The 23994-nt window shown below is 45.3% G+C and overlaps 1 protein-coding gene across 4 annotated transcripts in view; it reads left to right on the forward strand.

Annotated features, from left to right (window-relative positions):
- ABCC5 (ATP binding cassette subfamily C member 5) overlaps positions 1 to 14445 on the forward strand; it is a 100551-nt gene extending 86106 nt beyond the window's left edge. For all 4 annotated transcript variants that reach the window (XM_029214166.1, XM_029214168.1, XM_029214165.1 and 1 more), the window contains exons 27-30: positions 9191 to 9269; positions 10279 to 10392; positions 11055 to 11219; positions 12985 to 14445. In XM_029214166.1, coding sequence (XP_029069999.1) covers positions 9191 to 9269; positions 10279 to 10392; positions 11055 to 11219; positions 12985 to 13086 — 460 coding nt within the window. In that variant the 3' untranslated portion in view covers positions 13087 to 14445. The remainder of the gene's footprint in view (positions 1 to 9190; positions 9270 to 10278; positions 10393 to 11054; positions 11220 to 12984) is intronic.
- Positions 14446 to 23994: the final 9549 nt, after the last annotated feature.

The following is a 23994-nucleotide window of genomic DNA, read 5'->3' on the forward strand; positions in this document are numbered from 1 at the left end:
AAACTGTCACTGTTTGCAGATGACATGATACTATACATAGAGAATCGTAAAGATGCTACCAGAAAACTACTAGAGCTAATCAATGAATTTGGTAAGGTAGCAGGATACAAAATTAATGCACAGAAATCTCTTCCATTCCTATACACAAATGATGGAAAATCTGAAAGAGATATTAAGGAAACACTCCCATTTACCATTGCAACAAAAAGAATAAAATAGCTAGTAATAAACCTACCTAAGGAGACAAAAGACCTATATGCAGAAAACTACAAGACACTGATGAAAGAAATTAAAGATGATACAAACAGACGGAGAGATATCCCATGTTCTTGGATTGGAAGAATCAACATTGTGAAAATGACTCTACTACCCAAAGCAATCTACAGATTCAACACAATCCCTATCAAACTACCAATGGCATTTTTCACAGAACTAGAACAAAAAATTTCACACTTTGTATGGAAACACAAAAGACCCCAAATAGCCAAAGCAATCTTGAGAAAGAAAAACGGAGCTGGAGGAATCAGGCTCCTTGACTTCAGACTATACTACAAAGCTACAGTAATCAAGACAATATGGTACTGGCACAAAAACAGAAATATAGATCAATGGAACAGGATAGAAAGCCCAGAGATAAACCCATGCACCTATGGTCACCTTATCTTTGGTAAAGGAGGCAAGAATATACAATGGAGGAAAGACAGCCTCTTCAATAAGTGGTGCTGGGAAAACTGGACAGCTACATGTAAAAGAATGAAATTAGAACACTTCCTAACACCGTACACAAAAATAAACTCAAAATGGATTAAAGACCTAAATGTAAGGCCAGACACTATAAAACTCTTAGAGGAAAACATAGGAAGAACACTCTTTGACATAAATCACAGCAAGATCCTTTTTGGCCCACCTCCTAGAGAAATGGAAATAGAAACAAAAATAAACAAATGGGACCTAATGAAACTTAAAAGCTTTTGCACAGCAAAGGAAACCATAAACAAGACAAAAAGAGAACCCTCAGAATGGGAGAAAATATTTGCAAACGAAGCAACTGACAAAGGATTAATCTCCAAAATATACAAACAGCTCATGCACCTTAATATCAAAAAAACAGACAACCCAACCCCAAAATGGGCAGAAGACCTAGACATTTCTCCAAAGAAGATATACAGATTGCCAACAAGCTCATGAAAGGATGCTCATCGCTAATCATTAGAGAAAGGCAAATCAAAACTACAATGAGGTATCACCTCACACTGGCCAGAATGGCCATCATCAAAAAATCTACAAACAATAAATGCTGGAGAGGGTGTTGAGAAAAGGGAACCTTCTTGCACTGTTGGTGGGAATGTAAATTGATACGGCCACTAGGGAGAGCAGTATGGATGTTCCTTTAAAAACTAAAAATAGAATTACCATATGACCCAGCAATCCCACTACTGGGCATATACCCTGAGAAAACCATAATTCAAAAAGAGACATGTACCACAGTGTTCATTGCAGCTCTATTTACAATAGCCAGGACATGGAAGCAACCTAAGTGTCCATCGACAGATGAATGGATAAAGAAGGTGTGGCACATATATACAGTGGAATATTACTCAGCCATAAAAAGAAACAAAATTGAGTTATTTGTAGTGAAGTAGATGGACCTAGTCTGTCATACAGAGTGAAGTAAGTCAGAAAGAGAAAAACAAATACCGTATGCTAACATATATATGGAATCTAAAAAAAATGGTTCTGACAGGGAAGAGTAAGCTGGGACAAAGTGAGAGAGTAGCATCGACATAGATACAGCACCAAATGTAAAATAGATAGCTAGTGGGAAGCAGCTACATAGCAGGGGGAGATCAGCTCGGTGCTTTGTGACTACCTAGAAGGGTGGGATAAGGAGGGTGGGAGGGAGATGCAAGAAGGAGGGGATATGGGGATATATGTATACGTATAGCTGTTTCACTTTGTTATACAGCAGAAACTAACACAACACTATAAAGCAATTATACTCCAATAAAGATGTAAAAAATAATAATAAATTTTTAAAAAATAAGAGAACTAGGAAATAAGGCATGTTAAACATTAGACTTCCCTTGAATATGCTGCCACCAAGAAGTATCAGTGTTCATTTCAAATTTTTACAGCACTTCATTTGGGTCTGTGACTCGGGCTTCTTGAGTTAATGGTTAAGCATTGACCTGCTGGCTGCTGTTTGTAGGACACTGTGGAAGCACAGCCTTCGTGGGAGATGGGGCCATTTGTTATCAGCTCCAGAGATATGTTGCCACTTGATGGACAAGCTCAGTGGCTGGTGTGCCGTTGACTGGGTTTTTAGTAATTGAGCTCGGAGCGCTGTTTGGTTAGTCGGCTGTGCAAACCTAGGAAATCATATAAGTTTCACTTTCTGCCTGCTGTAATTTTGACTTTTTAAGTCGGTAGTAGACACTGAGGAAAAATTAAATCCCAGACCTTCTATCTTCCCTTTATCCCCTCAGGTTTCTCATAGGTTTAAAAGAATATCCAGCTTTTGGTGTTCTTCTGCTTTTGTTAGAAAATTAGAAGGCCTATAATGAGTTTCCCAAGGCAAAGGCAGGGTAGATCAGCTGCTTCCTCAGCTACCTCCTGGAGACTCTGAATCTGGAAACTGTATCTTCACTGCCTTTAACCAGCATTGGGGGTGCGAACGTCTCCTGGAGATACCAGCATGCAGTTAAAACATATCAGGAGCTCTTAGAGGGAAATCAACGTAAAACCAAAATCAGACAAACAGAACTCAGAGAATTTTGCAAGTTAAACATTTGTGAATTGTTCTGCATACAAATATAAATAAATCATAGACCAGATCATTTAGGGGCACACTCCTCCCTAGATTAGCCAGAATCTCAGTCCATTCCAATAGCTCATCCAGCCCTCCCTCATCCAGCTGTCTGGGTTTGAATTGTAGGGCCTGTGTTTCTGTAGCCAGTGCCTTTCCTCTGCCTTTTGCCCTAATGGTTGGCTCCAGGAAGAGAGGTCCCTTCTCATCCAGCCCTAAACACTTTTGTTGACCTTCCCTCTTTCGTGGTCCTGGCAGTCCTTTCCTTTCCCCAGAGGACCTGTGCTTCCTGGTCTCAGGAAGCCTATCTCTTTGCCTCTGCCCTAACCAGCTCCTGCCCAAATGCTTTCCATCCTTGTGGACTATCTACAGCCTGCCTTGGCTGATGGTTAGTCTGCCCCTTAGTGAGACTAGTTGTCCTCAGCTGTCACTCTAGTGTGTCTCTGAGTCTCAGTCTCCTTGTGGGGGGTGAGCACTTCTCATCACCTGGAGCATCTCTGCCTGGCATCTCTTCGTTAGCCGGAGGCAGTGTTCTCAGTTCTTCCTATTCAGCTGCTCTCTCTCCTTTTCCAACTGCCCATTAATATTTTTTTTTTCTGCTTTTGAGGAATATTTCAAGCTCTCAACTCAAAATCACAACAAAAACAACTGAGCCCACAACTGACCCACTCTGCTTTGGTTCATTCTGGGCCCAGACACCTTCAAGCACAAGCACCTAGCGCTCTAGAGGGAATGGAAGTTGCTCCAGATTTGAAGCAGAATCTTAGAATCTCAAGGTCTTTCATTTGTCTTTGAATTATTCTGTTGTTTAAGGGACCCCCTTTTACTTTTTTTGATGTCTTAGACCCTGTGGAACTGGGGAATTCCCCCAAAGCTTCTAATCTCAATGTCAGAAAGTAATGCTAAGTCTAGGATCGCTATATGAAGAACACTAGATATTATCTAACTTTTGTTGAAGTCCTTCTGGCTGGGGGTATATGGGAAATCTCCGTACCTTCTTCTCAATTTTGCTGTGAACCTAAAACTGCTCTAAAAGAATTGTCTTTAAAAAAAAAAGAAAGGAAAAGGTCCTTTGGTGCCAGATACTGCTGCTCTAAAGAACAACAATAATAGTAGTAGCTAAGCATATTGAGGACTTATTACACGGTGAATTGTCCTAAGCATTTAAGTTGTATTAATTCTTCAAACACTCAAAACTCAAATGAGGTAGGTGCTATTATTATGCCTATTTTATAGATGAAGAAGCTAAAACCCAGAGTGGTTAAATAATTTGCCCAAAGATAAGAACCTGGGCTGTCGGCTGAGAGCCTGGGCTCTCCCTCACTCCGCTCACTGTATTGTCTCTGAAGTTATCACCACAGCCCCCTTATTCACTACCTTGAGAGGTAATCTCTTTCTCCAAAAACTAGGGTTGCGCCTGCTTCCGCAGGGGTCTTGACCATTAGTTACCTTTCTTTTTCCGACATCTTCAAACCCTCATCGGCTTTCAGATTTGCACAGCCTCTGTCCCCCTTCTTGAAAAAAATTTTCACACAACCTCTGCTGTTCTCTTTAGTATTTTTCATGTACTCTTAACTAAAAGTCAAGCCTTGTTTCTGAATAACTATTTTGAGTTCTCCTTTAACTTCCTGAGAGACGAAGGTCTGAGGGTCCCGTAGTCTCCTGTCCTGAGGCTGAGGCTGCAGGGAGGCACGCACCACCGACAGAGGACGATGTGGTTCAGCATGGTGTCTTCTGTGTGCCTGGAGGGGATTGCTGTATCCTCAAACACCCCGGGAGATACTCTTGACCTTAATCAGTAGTAGTCAGTAGGTAAACTTAGAATATTGCTAAAAATAACATATAAAGAACCAAAGATGAAAATGCACTTTGAGCAACATAGGACTCCAGGAGTTCCAACTGTTAAAAAGTAAGTGCCTTCATGCTCAGATGCTTTTCTTTCCATCTACCCAGCTGAGTACTTGATGCATTGGATGTATAACTTTGCTTTCATTCGTATCTGTGGGTGAGACCAGGACCATCTGGCCCCTCTAATGAGGGTATATATTTCTTTTTCATTCCTGATTGAGTTCCCTGTTGAGATCAGTCTGGTCTGCCTTAATGTGTATGTTTACCACCTGCTGGTGTATGTAAATATTCCTTACATATCTGGAACCCATTGCTTAGTCTTGGGAGTCTCCTTCAGCTGGTGTGATGGGCCCGGGCGGGGTTGAATGTCAGGCCCCTCTATGTGTCTGCCGAGTCTGATGGGGCAGCTGCTCAGTGAGCAGTACACTCTCGTGTACTTACTATTTGTCTGGTAAGAGGTGTCTGACGGATTACTAGATGTATTTGTATTCTCGGCATGCTGCCACAAAATATCACAAACTGGGTGGCCCAAAACCACAGAAATTTATTCTCTCACAGTTTTGGAGGCTAGAAGTATGAAATCAAGTTGTCAGCAGGGCTATGCTCCCTCTGAAACCGGTAGGATCCTTCCTTGCCTCTACTACATTCTGGTGGTTTGCCAACAGTCTTTGGTGTCCTTGGCTTGTAGATTCATCATCCCGGTCTCTGCCTCTGTTGTCACATGGGCCCTCTCATTCTGTGTCTCTGTCTTTATGTGGCTCTCTTATAAGGACATCAGTCCTACTAGATTAAGGGTCCACCATACCTCATTACTCCAGTATGACCTCATCTTAACTAATACCATCTACACTGACCCTATTTCCAGATAAGGTCACATTCTTAGGTACTGAGGGTTAGATTTCAACATATCTTTTTGGTAGATACTTTTCAACCCATAACACTAGGCATCACTGTACAGTATTAAAGAACACTTCCTAGACTAAGTCTAGGGAAAGTGTACACATTCCTTTCCTGGAAACCAACATTACGGACCCTTCAATCTTGAACATATGTTTGTTGAGGTCTTTAACTCTGTTCAGAGGACTCAACTCAGCAGACGTGGGAGGAATCTGAACAAGGAATCTGAACAATTCTAAAACCTAGAATTACACATTCCTTCCAGGAAGAGGTAGAGAAAGGGAAGATTTAAGAGGTAGGAGATGGGCTAAACCGGAAATCCAGAAAGTGAGGTATCAAACCATAGGTGGCAATTTATCAAGTTATTGGTGCTGGGAATTCCAGCCTTAGGTAATATGGATTTTCCTCTGGCAAATAGACCACAGCAGCGGCAACTGGGCAGTGTTCAGAGACCCCAAAAGGCAGATATTTATAATCAGGGAGCTCACAGATAAAGCCAGAGCAAGGTGGGGCCCCGAAACTTGGGAGCCTGAGCGGGCTGTCAAGATAGGAACCTGGGCACATGGAGACACAACAGGAACTGACCTAGCAGAACTGTCCGACAGGGGGAGATTCTAGCTCAATAGGGTCCCGTGACGCTAAGTGGGAATCACAGTCAGAGCAGGATGCAGATGCAGAGCAGCCCGGCACTAAGCCACATGTGCACCGACTTCGGGTCCTACTGCCCGAGGTCAGAGTTGATTCCCTGTAATGGGCAGAGGCCATTCTCCAGTGTGCAGTCCCGTGGGGCAGCTGTATAGAGACCAAGGTGGAGGGCAAGGAGCAAGAGACCAGGCAAAGCAGGACATGACCCCTGTATGGAACCAGTTGTGATTTCCCGCTGCGTGGGTGCCCCTTCTGTCTAGGTTTGATGAGGACTTCCGAAGACTCTTGTAAAGAGCTCCGAGGAACTTGTTTTTTTAAAAAAAAAAAAAAAGAAAAGAAAAAACAGAGCTCTGAGCATTATGGTTCAAAAGTGAAACGCCTGTTGTGACCCCTAAGGTCAGGAAATCTGCTATATCCTATGAGAAAGTCCATATTAGACACAAAAGGAGAGAGAATATTTTATTGTGAAAACTTGCATTGCCATCTAGATAAATGTCACTCAGAGGCTGTGCTAATCTTGTTGTTGTTTTGGGGGGGTGGATTGTGCTAATCTTGCCCCATGGGAATTCCCACCAGTCTGTGTTGAACCAGACAAAAATGTGATTAACCTTTTATCCCTCAGACTTGGGATGGAGAACACAGGTTTCACCCTGATCTGTCCGTGTATCAGTGTACAAGGCAGCTGGAGAGAGAGCAGATCTCATCAACCCTGAGGCAAGCTCAGGCAGACTCCAGAGTGTAAGAGGGACAAGCAAGGTCAGGTGCTTTCAGCATCTCTTTTTGATTAGAAGCAGGTGAGCTTCTCCTTAGACTTAGGCCCATGCTCTGCCATTTCAGTTTTAGACCATCATTCTTTAAGTGAGAGGGCTCTTCCTAGATGGCATGCCTGCAGAGAATGTCTTCCCCATCTAGACCATTCACGGCTAGGACTTGATCAGAACTATTTCGGATCCTGGTATTCAGGATCCTGGGATTATTGTGTCCACTTGAAAAATGCATCAAATATAAGAGTCAAAACCACCAAGCAGTGCAACCAGGCATCTAAAGTGACCATGTCCCCTGTCAGTTTAACAGCTACCAGCTATCGAGTGTCTGCCGTGTTCCAGGCACTGTATCTACACAGCTCTAATGTTCACAGCAGCCTACCAGGTCGTGTCACTATCCCCCCATTTTATAGATGAGGAGACTGAGGACTAACTTGTCCAAGGTCACGCAGATGGTAAGAGGCAGAGCAGGGATCGAACCCAGTCTGCCCGGATCCTATGTGTGCACACACCCGCCCTCCACCATGCTGCTTTCTGCCTCTGTTATTACTGAAAATACTTAAGTTGTGACATACTAATGTCTGTTATCAGGAACTCAAATAAGCATGGGAGGAATAAGTTCTTCTTTCTTACAAAAAATATTAAACAGTATACATGGGCTACAACAGTGAATAAGATCCAGACAAGGATTCTAATCCAATGGAGGAGAGAGACAAGTGAACAAAGAGACGAGTGCCATTATAGGGGTGGGCAGGGGGACCACCAGTCCAGGCTTGAAGGGTAAGGAGACACTTCCTGAAGACCCCATCTAAGTTGAGAGCTGAAGGACAAGAAGGAATCACAGCCAAGGAATAAGAACAATGATAATAATAACACGGTAATTGTAGCTCTCACGTACACACTGCCGGTCCTGCCGCAGGTACTGCTCTAAGTGCTTTATACGTGTGAGATACAGTCCCCGAAACAACCTTTTTGAGAAGGTGCTCTTTTATCCCTGTCTTACAGTTGGGGGAACTGAAACATAGAGTAGTTAAGCTAACGTGGCCAAGGTCACACAGCTGTCATTGATAGAAGCTGTGAAGGAGTCAGGCAGTCTGGCTCCAGAGCCCTTGTCTTACCAGTGCCTCTCAAGTAAAAAGTGGGGAGAGGTCGCATGTTCTAAGTCGGGGGAAGCACACGTGCAAAGGGGCACGAGAGAGCAGGGCTGGTTAGAGAGTTGCCCAGGAGTCCGGAGATGGCGTGTGCCTGCCTGCGTTCTCCTCTTGGGCAGAATTCTGCGATAATGACCTGCTTGCGTTTGCATACCTGGGATTAGTCTCCGCAGACACAGAGACGAGTGTGGATCAGAGCTAAGGTTCTCCCAAAGGTTTTTCTATTTCCCATATGCCAACCATAATTTATGAGCAAAGCAAATTATACTTAATACCTTTCAGATTACTAGACCCACAAATGCGACGTTTAGATTGAGACAAGACACCCCAAATTAATGCAACAGCCCACTTTCCACCCAATATGTTTCATCACCACCTGTTCACCCTCATCCTTCATGACAAAGAGCTTTTTCTCCTATCTTTAACACTTCCAGAAATAACTAGACCTGTTCTTTTGGTATCAATCTTGATATCCTTGAGGTGGATACTGTTAGTACAGTAAGCAAGAGTCCCCAGACTAGTTTTCGGTGCCAGTAAAATCCTTCCTCCTGAACCCATTATGCTCAGCCTTCTCCTCTGCCTTCCTGCTGGATTAGCTCCTTTCCTGGTCAGCTAGCTGTTGAGACCCCTGCTCAGTGACAGGGCTCTCACCCTGGTGCAGCAAGAAGAAAGAGGGCGTTTTTCTAAGTTTATACATATAAGAGAGAGATTTTAACATGTATATGCATAGAAAAAATCTAGAAGGATCTATGTCAAAGTGCTAACAGTGTTTGTTTCTGAGGGTCTGATAAGAAGTCATTAAACATACATTAGTTTTTGTTTTGTCTTTGTATGTCTATATCTCCTAATTTTTCTATAACTAACTTGTATCATTTACATAATAAAAATAATAAAGTTTTGTAAAGAAGAAAGGGAGGCTCATTCCTGTGACAGGCAGGCAGCAGTGTTCCCATCTCAGCCTCCCCCTGTGGCTGGATGGGGTTTGAGCCCCAGTGTCTAAACCTTTACCACAGTCAGCCTGTGTAGCATGGTCACGTACATGTTGGATCCCTGAGAATTCCTGTTATGTTTCTCACTAGGTCCAATTTGGATCCCTTCAACCAGTACACTGAAGACCAGATCTGGGATGCCCTAGAAAGGACACACATGAAAGAATGTGTAAGTAAAGAACTGACGGAGAGTTTTGCTGGCATTTCAGGGCTGGAAACACAGTGATGCTGTGGTCACTCTCCACTGTCCAGCCCAGCCTTTCCCTCCACCTCCAGGATGTCTGTGGAGGAGCACTTCAGAGCAGGGCTTCCCAGGCATTTCAGAAAGGGCATAAAGGTTGTTATCTCCCGACCCTCACCTACCCCCTTAGCCCCCTCCCATGGTCATATTGCCCTTTTTACTGTCCATTAATTGAGAAGATATTAACGACAACCACTCAGAATTCAGTCATGCTTTAAAATCAAGTTCTGTTCTTATTCATTATAACAGTACAACATCTTTTTGAAGCATCTATATATGTGTAAGAGATATATCACTTGTGGAGAAAGTGTGTGTATGGATTCACAGACCTCTTAGGGTAACTCAGCAGGCCCCATCCAGGGGCCACAATCTACAGATACCCCTGGCCTGAAGTAGGGTCTCTTGTGTTCCTGCGCACAAGCCCAGGGTCTCTTCCGCTAATTCAACTAGATCCGCGCTGCCTTCACCTTTATAATTGGCTGCCTCAAACAAGTTCACTTGAAGAATAGGTTCTATAGTTTATGGAAAGAAAGGTTTGACAGCCATGGGCCTACAGCTTTGGACTTCAGAAAGAGAGTAATTTCGTCTACCCCATTTCTCATCGCGTGACCATATTTTCAGAACCAAAAATGACAGGCTTTGGGGACGAACATATTGGAATTTCTGGGACATTTTGATGATATGAGACTAATAGAATAGTTTAGCTGAAATATGGAATGGCCTAGAAAATGTGGTCCTACTACGTGATCATCACACCTGTACCTTCTTTCTAGGTGAGCTAGGTTCTGGGCTAATAATTCTTTCATCTGTTTCAGAATAATTTATTTTTGCCACTGGATTTTTGACAAAATTTAGGTTCTTTTTTTTTTTTCCTATCTTTCAAAATTTACTTTTTTTTTTTTTTTACCCTTCTAATCTCGACTTCCTTTCTCCCTAGATTGCTCAGCTACCTCTGAAACTTGAATCTGAAGTGATGGAGAATGGGGATAACTTCTCAGTGGGGGAACGGCAACTCTTGTGCATAGCTAGAGCCTTGCTCCGTCACTGTAAGGTAAGGCAGTTTGGTGGGTGGCAGGGAAGGGGGATCAGCAGAGAAGCGCAGGAAGATGGAAGAACAGCTTTTGCCTGTGGCATGAGGTCCAAAGGCATTCCTGGCTCCGAGCCCAGTGGCACTTCTTAAGAGTATGCCCAGAGATGTTTCTAAATTAACCTTGACACGATTTGGGTATATGGATATTTTGTTTGCTTGTTTGTTTTTATTTTTAACTTCCCTGAGCCTTCAGTTTCCAAGGGCAACTTGTTTCTAGCCACTGAGCAGTTGTAGTACTGGAAACCATGGATTTGAAAAATTTTAAAACTACAAGACACATCCAGGTCATCAAATCCAGTCCCCTCATTTTAAAACTGGAAAAGGGAGGTCCAGAAAGATTACTGTACGTGTTTAGAGTTACAGAGCAAGTGGGGCGAGTCTTTTGTTAGATCAGTATTTCACATATATCCTTTCATTCATGGAAATCAAGGCAAACATAGGGGTTTGAAGTTATATCAGTTCTAACTAAGCAAAACAGTATTTTTACATATGCGTGTACCTATTTAGAAAAAACAATATACGGTGTAAAATTCAAATCATAAAATACATTTTAGTGAAACCTAGATTAACCAGAATGCTTTAGGAATTGGTCAGACCCCCCTTTTTCTTCTCTCCCCTGGCAGATTTTGATTCTAGATGAAGCCACAGCTGCCATGGACACGGAGACAGACTTGCTGATCCAAGAGACCATCCGAGAAGCATTTGCTGACTGCACCATGCTGACGATTGCCCATCGCCTACATACAGTCCTGGGCTCTGATAGGATTATGGTGTTGGCCCAGGGGCAGGTACTGAGCCCGCAGGGGACCTTGGCTTGGCACGTGGCCTTGTCTGGGAGGAAAACTGGCCCCTGGCAGGATTGGGCAGATGGCCCTCTTAGAGTAGTTCTGAGCATTCAGATAAGCAGCCATAATGACTGTAGTCTGGTTCCTTTTGGGTGGGATGCAGCCCTCCCAGTCAAGAGATTGAGCTGGGAGCACTCTTATGGGGTTCTCGTTATGCTTTACTACCTGTTCTTTTGTTGCTTGTAAACAGTAACATTTTGACTTAGGTCAGAGAGCACGTGTACTTAGTAATTCACTCACATGCACAAGAATTTCCCAAAGCTACTGAGACCAGCCACTATATGTCTGCTTTCTTTGTTTGTTTTTTAATTAATTAATTAATTAATTAATTTTTGGCTGCGTTGCGTCTTTGTTGCTACGTGTGGGCTTTCTCTAATTGTGTTGAGTGGGGGCTACTCTTCGCTGTTGTGTGCAGGCTTCTCATTGCGGTGGCTTCTCTTGTTGTGGAGCACGGGCTCTAGGCGCACAGGCTTCAGTAGTTATGGCACATGGGCTTCAGTAGTTGTGGCACGCAGGCTCAGTAGTTGTGGCTCGCGGGCTCTAGCGCACAGGCTCAGCAGTTGTGGCGCATGGGCTTCGTTGCTCTGTGGCATATGGGATCTTCCCGGACCAGGGCTCGAACCTGTGTCCCCTGCATTGGCAGGCGGATTCTTAACCCCTGCACCACCAGGGAGGTCCCTATATGTCTGCTTTTTACAGTCATGTAGTGGTGCCAAACTTCTTGCTGGTCCCAGCCTTCCAACAATCTGGCCCCCCAGCCTTCTTCGTTTCCTGCTATTTCCTTGCAGTGCTGTTGGCTATAAACAATCTTGAATCCCCTAAGCTTTTCACCTCTGTGTCTTACTCATACAGTTCCATCTACCTAAAATGCCCTTTCCTCTTGTTCCCTCTCCCATATGGATCTGCTTATAATCTGCCTATCCCTCAATAGGGCCAGTGTCTACCTTTCCCCTTATGACGCAGGATGTCTGCTCTAGCACCCAACGTCATACCCTCACACAGCCAGTCCTAAGGAGGAACACTTTGTCCTTATGCCTGTCTCTTGGTCAGGACAACCTTTCCTAGAAGCACCCTAGGAGATGTTCCCTTCCTCTCCTTGGCCAAAGTTGTGTTCCATGCCTTTGCCCTGCAGCAGGGGAGGCTGGGAGAGTATGTGTCCTCTCTCATGGGAGGCAGGTTCTGCCAGTATATCATTCATTTTCTACTGAAATATGATTTCCAGTGGCCGCCTAAGAGTCCATCACAGGAATGGATAATTGTCTGAGTTGATTATACTGACTTTATACTCACTTCCCTTTTTCCCCCAGCCAACTAGGCATCCTGAACTGTTCCTTTTCTATCCATAGATTCAGATCAGCTTGCGCAACAAGATGACATTTGCCTGGTATGCCTTTGACTTGAGCTGCAATTTTTTCCTCTGCAGCTTATAGGACCTTGTTGATTGATTCCTTCATACCCAAGGCTGAAGGAATTGAGATTTATGTGAAGGAGGTCTGGAGGTTTTTCTCTCTAACCTTTCTCTTAACTAAACCCTGGTTAGTCGAAAAAAAAAAAGAACCCATTTGGGCATGACAGGGCTGGTTGAATTGCCACCTTGATTCCATCCTCAGGGGGCTTTGGGCTTTGCCCCCGTTCCTGAGCAGTGGATCCTCTAAATCACCCCATGTGTCCCCGAGTCACATTCTGATACCATCTCCTTCCTTTACAGGTGGTGGAGTTCGACACCCCGTCGGTCCTTCTGTCCAATGACGGCTCCCGGTTCTATGCCATGTTTGCTGCTGCAGAGAACAAGATCGCCGTCAAGGGCTAACTCCTCCCGCCGCTGCCCAAGTCTCTTTTCTTTGGAGCATTGCCATTCCCTGCCTGGGGCGGGCCCCTCATCGTGTCCTCCTGCCGAAACCTTGCCTTTCCCGATTTTATCTTTAGCACAGCAATTCAGGATTGGCTTGTGTGTTTCACTTTTAGGGAGAGTCATATTTTGATTATTGTATTTATTCCATATTCATGTAAACAAAATTTAGTTTTTGTTCTTAATTGCACTCTAAAAGGTTCAGGGAACCGTTATTATATATGTATCAGAGGCCTATAATGAAGCTTTATACGTGTAGCTATATCTATATATAATTCTGTACATAGCCTATATTTCCAGTGAAAATGTAAGCCGTTTATTTTATATTAAAATAAGCACTGTGCTAAGAACAGTGCAGATTCCTTTCTATCATTTTTGTACAGTTTGCTGCACTAGGATCTGGTTTCACTATTAGACTATAGGAAGGGTAGCATATGTTCTTCCCCAGCTGGCTGTTTCATGGTGCCGGGTTTTCTGGGTGTCCAAAAGGAAGGCGTGTGGGAATAGCGGGCCCTCCAGTGGCCCCCCTGCCGCCTCCCCAGCAGCCACTCCAGGGCGGGGTGGAGCGGGGGCCACTGGAGGCCACGCAGAGCACCGTGAATTCTCAGGGCTCCTGCTTTCTGTCCTGTTGTCACTTCACTGTTTCTGTCGGGAGAGCAGTGGGGCAAAGTCCCAGACCCCTCTTCGCTCCCTCCGTCGGAAATGAGAATCGCCGAGACGTTCCTCGGTGAGGGGGGAGTGTCCTTCCTGCTTTCCTCCTTTTCTCTGCTGTTTCTCAACAAGCATCGAGTCTGTTCCAAGTGTCCCACTGCCTCAGGTTCCTAACGCTGGCCACCGCACAGCGCTCTCCGGCTCCTCAACCCGTCGGTCCGAACCCTGGAGCCCACTGCTGCTTTTCCCGGTGGTACTTCTTCATTTGCCTTCATTTGCCCCACGAGCCCACAGTTCAGTGACAGGGTTCAGGATTTTGTGGGTCTGTTCCCCTTTCTCCCTGTGGTCGCTGCAGAGTCTCTTCCTCTCTCTAAAGTCTGCGACTTTAAGCAGCTCTTGCTCATCAGTGTCTCACACTGGTGTAGAAGTTTTTTGTACTGTAAAGAGACCTACCTCAGGTTCTGAGTGCCGTGTGGTTCATTGTGTTCCCGCAAACCCCGTTTGTGCTCTGGGGCCAGTAGCTCAGGTGGGCGTGGTCGCTGCTGTCATCCGTCCAATGGTCAGCGTTGCATGTCGTGACCAACTAGACATTCTGTCGCCTTAGCATGTTTGCTGAACACCTTGTGGAGGCAAAAATCTGAAAAAGTGAATAAAATTATTTTGGATTTTCTAAAACTCTTGGTGTATAAAATAATTCTCTGGGAGGGGAACAAGCTGTCTTTGAATGGCTTCGGAGTCCCGGAGCCTCGGATCTGAATATCCAGCTGTGGAGTGACAGATGGGAGGGACCAGTAGCAGAGCTGGTTGGTTGCAAGGGGCGTGGAGCCCCGCTTGCCTGGAATCACTGCGGCGGGCCTTAGTCCCTCCAGCCTGTGTTCCTGGGCATGGTCGTCAAACCAAGCTCCTGTGCTGCTAATAAGAGGGTGGGGAGTGGGAAGGGATGTGGTAAGATGGATGGTTGTGGTGAAACACATTTTAAATGAAGTTTGTTGAGGGTTCTCAGCAATTCAAACAATATAATGGCCCTTTCAGCCAATTCATTCAGGTTAACTCATTGAGAATTAAGTGCCCATTCGAAATGGTACTCATTCTAGAGTTTCTCAATATCTCATGTTGAATGCGGCCAAGAAAGCGGCATTAAACTATTTGGTATTGGTTCTGCTGAGTCATCAGAAATCGTATCTTAAACCCAGCCCGTTTTGTAAACTGGTGTCTTGAAAATTCAGGGGTTTGGCTGTTAAGTTAAAAATTCAGGGCTTCCCTGGTGGCGCAGTGGTTAAGAATCCGCCTGCCAGTGCAGGGGACACGGGTTCAAGCCCTGGTCCCGGAAGATCCCACGTGCCGCGGAGCAACTAAGCCCATGCGCCACAGCTACTGAGCCTGCGCTCTAGAGCCCGCGTGCCACAACTACTGAAGCCCGCGTGCCACAACTACTGAAGCCCGCATGCCACAACTACTGAAGCCCGCGTGCCTAGAGCCCGTGCTCCGCAACAAGAGAAGCCACGTCAATGAGAAGCCTGCACACTGCTACGAAGAGTAGCCCCCGCTCGCCGCAACTAGACTGCGTGCAGTAATGAAGACCCAACGCAGCCAAAAATAAATTAATTAATTAAAAAAAAATTCAGTCCCTCAGTTGTCACATTTCGAGTGCTCTTGTAGCCACACGTGGCCTGTGGCTACTGTACTGGACAGCGTAGACATAGAACATTCCCATCATTGTGGAAAGTTCATTGGATGGCGCCAATGTAAGCAACCATGTTTTTGGATGCACTGGATTTACCCTCCAAGAAGGGTAACAAAAATATCGTATAATACTGCTTATATGTGGAATCTAGAAAGATGGTAGAGATGAACTTATTTGCAAAGCAGAAATAGAGTCACAGATGTAGAGAACAAACTTATGGTTACCAAGGAGGGAAGAAGTGGGTGGGATGAATTGGGAGATTGGGACTGACATATATACACTTCTATGTATAAAACAGATAACGAATGAGAACCTACTGTATAGCACAGGGAACTCTACTCAATGTTCTGTGGTGACCTAAATGGGAAGGAAATCTTAAAAAGAGTGGATATAAGCACACGTATGACTGATTCACTTTGCTGTACAGCAAGAAATTAACACAACAGTCTAAAGCAATTATACTCCAATAAAAATTAAAAAAAAAAAAAAGAGTAACAAGGTCAGCAGAAGGAGCCCTACGTGGTTGCCCTTGTCAAGCTCACTGCAGCACGTGACACTAACTTCCCCTCCTTCAGTTTTGTTCTTTCATCTCTTGGGTCTCCTCGCACCCCTGTAACCTGCTTTGTCCCCTTAAAAGGAGGCATTTCCCTGCCTTTTGCCCTCTCCCTTTGCTCTCCTTGCCTGGATTCTTTCACTCCCACCAACACAAACCTTCAACTGTGGGCTTGACCTCTCTCTTTAGTACCAGTCTCCGCTGCCTGCTGGGCGCATCTCCCAGACCCCTCAAACAGCTTCTTGCAAATCAGTGCTCCCTGTCTTAATTAATAGCCCCTCTGACTTCCTTAAGTCTTTCAGGCTAGAAGCCTTGAGTTATTTCAGTTCTCCTGCCCGTTCCCAATAAATTTAGCCACTTCCAGGTCCTACGTATCACCACTACCACCCCCTTCTCTCCTTCTGCCCTCATTTAGACTCACCTCCTTTCTTTTTTTAAATATTGTAGTTACAGCCTCATAGCTAGTCTCCTTGCCTCAGTGTCTTTCTCCAAACCACTGTATATACCACTGCCAAAACGCAAACCAAAATGCAAGTGGATCAAATACTTTATCCTCCAGAAATCTTCAGGGGACATTTGCCTGTAGAGTGGCCTATATTCCTGAGTTTGGCAGTCAGGGTGTCCATTATTTGCCTCCAACCCTCCTTTTCTACTCAGTATTTCCAAAAACAAGTCAATATTTTCACACCTTTAAGTCTTTGCTATTTTCTTAGCCTGGAATCCCTTGATCCTCTCTTGTCAAACAAAGCCATGTTTTTTTTGAACAAAGCCATGTTTTTTTTTCTTAAACTCAGTTCAGATACTATGTCCTCCACAAAGCCTTTCTCTTAAAACTAAGTTCCTCTGGGTTCCTCCAACACTTTGCTCACAAATCTATTTTAAGGTTTATTTCCGTTTGCATATTATGGTTGATTATTTCCTTATATTTTAGCCCATGAATATAAACCTGAAGGCAGTAAATCATCTTATTAAATATACCTTTAATTATAAGGTATATTTTGTATACCTTATAACTCCTGGCTTAAGTATTACGTTTTACATATAGAAGGTGCTTAATAAGTATGACACTACTTAGCTGACTCTTGAATCATGCCTTGTACGTGGATGCTCAATGAATATTTGTTAACAGAAGCCAGTGTTGCAGACTTTTCTTTGTGGTCATGACAAAAAAGAATTTGATTCCTCGGCAATTCCCTGGCAATCCAGTGGTTAGGACTCCACGCTTTCACTGCCGTGGGCCCGGGTTCAATCCCTGGTCGGCATTTGAGGTGTGGCTTAGTGATGTGACAGCTCCTTTCCTACCTCTTTCCTGATTGATCACCTAGAAATAGGGCCTAGCATTGAGAGGAAATGAGTCACGGGGATGTGGGGGGCACACAGAAACCTTACCTTGCACTGATGGCTGCCTGCATGGTCATGAGACATATTTTCTAAATAAATTTTTTTCCTTAATATAAAAATAATGCATGCTTTTTGTACAAAATTTGGAAAATGCGGATAGGTACAGTGAAGAAACCCAGAATTGCCTGAACCCTACCATGGCAGTGTGTTTTACAAGCATGGCTGCAACAGCATCTCCCATCTCATGGGCTTTGCCGCAATGTGACCTTGCTACTCTCCCATCAAGAGGTGGAGTCTTGTTTCTCCACCCCCTTGAATCTGCGTGGGCTCTGTGGCTACTTTAACCAACAGAATATGGTGGTGCTGTGCCAGTTCTGCACAAAGCCCTTTTGTGGCCTAGCAGCTCACACTTCCTGCCTCTTGGAAGCCAACCACCATGTCAGCAGTGCAGCTATCTGGAGACCAGCATACTGTGAGATTTACAAAGCACATGGAGGGTTCCTGGAGGATGAGAGAGTGTATGGAGATGGAGTGAGGCCAGGGAGTACTGAGACATCAGACATGTGAGTGAAGAAGCCATTTTGGAAGTGAAACCTCCAGCCCCAGACATCCCAGCTGATGCCACGTAAATCAGAGATGAACTGGCCAGCCAGAACTGTCCCCAAATTCCTGAGCAAAATAAAATGTTTTTAAGCCATTACATTTTGGGGTAGTTTCACAACACTACTGAGGCATCCATCACCCAAAAGTAGCCAGTGTTATCTTGTTGTATTCTTTTTTTTTTTTTCCGGTACGCGAGGCTCTCACCGCTATGGCCTCTCCCGCTGCGGAGCACAGGGTCCGGACGCGCAGGCTCAGCGGCCATGGCTCACGGCCCCAGCCGCTCCGCGGCATGTGGGATCCCCCCGGACCGGGGCACGAACCCGTGTCCCCTGCATCGGCAGGCGGACTCTCAACCACTGCGCCACCAGGGAAGCCCCCTCTTTTCTTTTTTTTAACAGGTTTTTTGTTTGTTTGTTTGTTTTTGGCTGTGCCATGCAGCATGCGGGTTCCTAGTTCCCCAACCAGGGATCGAACCCTCGCCCCCTGCGGTGGAAGCACGGAGTCTCAACCATTGTTCCGCCAGGTAAGTCCCTGGTTGTATTCTTTCTTTCTTTTTTTTTTTTTTTAACGTTTTTATTGGAGTATAATTGATTTACAGTGGTGTGTTAGTTTCTGCTTTATAACAAAGTGAATCAGTTATACATATACATATATCCCCATATCTCTTCCATCTTGCGTCTCCCTCCCTCCCACCCTCCCTTTCCCACCCCTCTAGGTGGTCACAAAGCACCGAGCTGATCTCCCTGTGCTATGTGGCTGCTTCCCACTAGCTATCTATTTTACGTTTGGTAGTGTATATATGTCCATGCCACTCTCTCACTTTGTCCCAGCTTACCCTTGCCCCTCCCCGTGTCCTCAAGTCCATTCTCTAGTAGGTCTGCGTCTTTATTCCTGTCTTGCCCCTAGGTTCTTCATGCCTGGTTGTATTCTTTATAGCTTTTTCTAAACATGTATTTTTTTCCTTTTTAAAAAATTATCAAAAATACTATGTATGCATTTTTGTTAGAAATCCAAGTAGCACTTAAACATAAAAAATGTAGAGAGTAGAAATGCATCTTAATCACTCCCTACAGAAAAAGGCAACCACTGTTAATAATTTGATCTGTATTTTTCCAGGCATTTTTTTAAAACACATAACAGCATTATTCATTTAAAATATAATTCAGGGAATTTCCTGGCGGTCCAGTAGTTAGGGCTTGGCACTTTCACTGCCATGGCCCCAAGTTCAGTCCCTGGCTGGGGAACTAAGATCCCACAAGCCTCACGGCACAGCCAAAATAAAATAAAAGTCATTAAAAATAAAATTAGGATAACTTACATATACAACTTGTATGATCTCAACTAATAGGAACATTTTCTCATGTCAAATATTCTTCAGAAACATGATTTTAATAGTTTTATAGCATGGTCTTGTAGAGATTCACTTATTTGTTTCATTCAAAAAGTATTTATTGAGCATCTAGTATAAGGCAGACACTGTTCTAAGAACTGACAATATAGTAGTGAATAAAACAGAGAACATCCTTGCCGTCATGGACTTTACGTCCTATTGGGAGAACAGGCAGTCAGTAAGATATATGGAATATTAGATAATGATAAGGTCCAGGAAAAAAATAAATAAAGCAGGGAAGGGCACCAGAGGGTAAAATTATAGACAGGCTGTCCAGTCTCACTGAGAAGATGACATTGATGTGCTTTTTATATGAACAATCCAATTTTTTTTAATTTGCTTGCACTGGGTTTTAGTTGTGGTAGGCAGGCTCCTTAGTTGAGGCTCATGGGCTCCTTAGTTGCAGCATGCAGACTCCTTAGTTGTGGCATGCAACTAGTTGCAGCATGCATGTGGGATCTAGTTCCCTGACCAGGGATCGAACCCGGGCCTCCTGCATTGGGAACATGGAATCTTATCCACTGCGCCACCAGGAAAGTCTCTAAACAATCCAATTTTGATGGATATTTAGGTTGTTTCAGTTTTCCATGTTGTCTTTAAATTTGATTTTTTAAATATTTATTTATTTATTTTTGGCTGCGTTGGGTCTTCCTTGCTGTATGTGGGCTTTCTCTAGTTGTGTCGAGTGGGGCTACTCTTCGTTGCGGTGTGCGGGCTTCTCATCGCGGTGGCTTCTCTTGTTGCGGAGCGTGGGCTCTAGGCGCGCGGGCTTCAGTAGTTGTGGCACATGGGTTCAGTAGTTGTGGCTCGTGGGCTCTAGGCGCGTGGGCTTCAGTAGTTGTGGTGCACAGGCTTAGTTGCTCCGTGACATGTGAGATCTTCCTGGACCAGGGCTTGAACCCATGTCCCCTGCAATGTCAGGCAGATTCTTAACCACTGCGCCACCAGGGAAGTCCCTAAATTTGATTTTTAAAGGCAATTTCCACATCACCATTCTGTCCTCTCACGGCTTATAATTCCCTGAGTCCAAGTAGATAGTCAGAATCTGCTAACTGCTTTCAGCAGCTTATCACAATGACCCCACCCTGTCACAGAGCAGTGTGGTGCTGGGAGGGGGGGAGTGAGAGTCACTCGTGAACCCAGGCTTTCTCCTTCTGGTCATTCTGCCAACCTCTAGGCTTGAAGTCCTCAGCCAGATCCTCTGTGTGGGCTAGTAAACCAGGGAAGAAAGAGCATGCAGTGTTGAACAGGAAGTTTTTGTGGGCCAGACCTAAAGATATTATATATTACTTCCACTCAAATTCCACTGGCTAGAACTCACTTCTGTAGCTGCAAAGGAAGCTGGGCAATGTCTAGCTGTGTGCCCAGGAGGCAAAAACTGCTTTGAGGACAAAACAGCTTTGGTGAACATCTAGCCACCTCTGCTGCAGGGAATTAGTGACCCGTTGGAGCCTGTTTACAGGTATAGAAACAAAATACTAGGCTCATAAAATCCTCATGTCTGTTTCATAATAAGTATTGATTTGTTGTATTTTAATTAAGGTTTTAAACCTAGTAAGCTTTATAACCTATCAGTGTTGTCACCTTCAACTAGGAAAGAGAGTACTCAAATTATCTGAGCGCCTGTGTGCCAAGCACTGTGGAGGCGCCTGCAATGTGACCTTATTTAATTTTCTCAATGATTGCACTAGGTAGGTGTTATTAAACACATTTTGCTGATGAAGAAACAGGTCCATGAAGATTAAGTTCTCTCGGGTCACACATCCAGTATGTGGTAAATTACATAGAATTCAAACCCAGACAGTCTGATTCTAGACTTCTAGTGGTTCTCTCGCATCTGATGACCTCAGCCTCAGTTGCTTCAGGAATAAATGAATGTGCTGGACCAGATGGTCTCTAAGATTTCTTCCAGCTCCAGTTCTGATTAACGTGGATCAACAAATATGTCCTGAAAAACCTGGGTCCTGGTAACCTCATTTGGAGCATAGCTCCAGAACTGCGTCCATGCCTCCTAGCTCCCACGAGGGAGATGGTGTCTGTTTGGAGGCAGGGGGTCACCTCTTTTCCTGGGATCTTCTCCCTATCCTGCTGCTGTCTCTGGTGTGGGCTCCGGCACACTCCCACCCACCCCCTCTTGTGGACTCAGCGTAGGAAGACCAAGTCAGCTGCTGCCTGAGTGAGAGCTGTCAGAGCTTGGAATTGGTCTCCCGCAGCTATGGCACAGCCGCCTTCCCGAAGAGGAGCCCCATCACCCACCCAGGACTGGCCCAGTGCCAGCCAGGGAGGAGTGTGGGCACACGGTTGCTGGGGCCAAGACACTCACCTTGCCCAGAACAGTTCTAGGGGCTGAGGGACACTGTCCTGACCAACCTTTTGTGTCCTTGACAAAGAATCTAGTGGGCTGTGGTCCTGGGGCCATTCTGTCCACTGATGACAGAAAATGTGTCAACAGGCCCGCTTGGGGTCCTCCCCTACCTCATCCCCATGGGCCTATGAGAGAGGCCTTCCCTCCAAGCTCTCACTTCTCCTTCCCACGTTATTGACCCAACTATCTCTTCCCTCCCAGCTTCCCGATACCTGGACTCTAGCTTCCTCTGGATTTTTTCCTTTCCCCCCAAAATATTTATGGAGCATCCATTAAGTGCTGGGCACTCTGCTGGCCACTGGAGACAAAAACAGACACATGGAGCTCACGGCTGAAAAAGAAGAGAGACTGAAACAATGTGCTCTCTGTAGCTGTCTCTTTTTCTCTCCCTCCTTCCTCCTCCGTGATTCTCTGCTCTTGTTCTATGCAGCCAGCATGCCGAGAGCAGCCAGGCTCTCTCATAACTGGGGAGGTGCCTGGACCGGTTCTGGCCTGGGTTGTACAGACACCCTTTGCTCCTGTCGGCGGTGTTCTTTACCTTGGGGTCATGCGTTCTCACCTTGAGTGTGGAAAGGTCTGAAGGTCTAATATAAGGATGTGAGCCCGGGGCTGGTGCTAAAAGGCCAAAAAGGCCTTTGGCCTTGGACCTCCCTGAGATCAGCCACAGAAGCCCTCTGCACCAGACTGTCCAGACTAACCCAGCAAGCTGCCTCACAGAGGGCAAAGCCTTGAAGCAATCAGTGGAAGGGTTTTTGCCTAGAGCATCCTTGGTGGATATTTCCTTTGGGAGCCTGGCAGCTGGTCAAGATTGTAGGTGCTCGGTCCTGGCCACCCACCATGTGATACAACCTCTGGCATTCATAGTTAGATAAGCAAAACAGTGTTTGACTAAGAGACGTGATACTACCCATTCCTAAGTGTGATCGGATTCTCCCCGTAAATCACGCCACACTAGGCGAGCCATTTTGTACTTACAGAGAGACCGTCACTCCTCTGGTTTCAATTCTTTGTCCTTGGTCAGTACTAGAGCCACTCTCAGAAATGGACCCATGAGGAAAGCTGCTGCTCATCTTCCAGAAAATCTCTGTTGACAACTTTGTCTACTAGATGATAGTCCACACAGTAAATCCCTTTCAGAATTTGCTACTGGGAAAATTCTCTGCTTCTCAATGCGGATTCTGGAACACATGGTGTCGCCACTCTTATTCTTAAGCTCAGGCACTGTAAATACATTTGTCTCCGTCTATTTCCAGTGTCCTCCATAAGATTTTGGGTCTTTCCTTTTGACTGTTTAAAATATAGTTAATATTTTTAACAAAAAACTTCCATAAATCTTGTTTGCATAAGAGGAATAGGCTGAGTCTAATGAAAACATCGTTCTGGTTTGATGAATAATTCAGCTACTCCGGAGCTCCGTGAAGGCAGGAGGTGTTGGGTGTGGGTGTGCCCGTGTGCATGGGGAGGGTGTTGGCTACCCTCCGCCGCGCTCTTCAGACACCAAGCCTCCTCCTGAGCCCTGGGATCCTACTCCTGGGGCACAGCAGTGGCGCGTGGGAGTGTCTTTTGTGGCCCCACTCCCCCTCTCAAATTGAGGTTGAAAGCAAGCCACTCCCTGTGGGAACTGGAGCGCTCAGCAGAATTCTCAATGCCGAGATCTCATTACAGCGAGACATCACGTCATCATTTCCCTGCCTGCAAAGCCTGGAGACTTTCGGAGTCGGAGGCTGTAGGGTGTTCATGGGGAGTGGTCAAACTGGGATACTTTGGAGAATGAAAGAGGCACAATTAATGTTATAATGTGCAAAGCATGACATGTCCTTTAGGGCCGGCCGTTGTCCCGATTGCCTGGGTATTATGGTCTCTGAGTCTGACCCTCCTTCAGTTAGGGACCTGTGGGTCTCCCGATCTTCCCCAGAAATAGCTCCAGTTCTTTGGGGACTTCATCTAGCTGTCCGGAGGCCACCTGTATTTTTTCCCACTCACTCCCAGGAGGCGTAAGGCGCATTGTGCAAATTCAACACAAATGTAGGAAGTACAAGTCCCTCTCTTTGTTCATGTGTACGGAGATAACTTTAGGGACCTCTCCTCCCTCACCTCTTCTTATTTCTTTTATCTCTAGTGGTCTCCGTACCTCCTTATTTTTGTCTCCTCCCCTTCAGAGTGGAGGGAGAGGTAGGGGTGGGGCTACAGATAGCCCAAACCTTGCTGGAGTGGGTGTGGAGTGGAAGTGAGCATGGATTAGGCCCGGGTTTGGGTAGATCTAGAGGTGGGAGGAAGCAGCC

This window comes from Monodon monoceros, unplaced genomic scaffold (genome assembly GCF_005190385.1).
Source record: "Monodon monoceros isolate NGI ecotype Baffin Bay Population unplaced genomic scaffold, NGI_Narwhal_1 Super_Scaffold_11, whole genome shotgun sequence".
Taxonomy (NCBI): Eukaryota; Metazoa; Chordata; class Mammalia; order Artiodactyla; family Monodontidae; genus Monodon; species Monodon monoceros.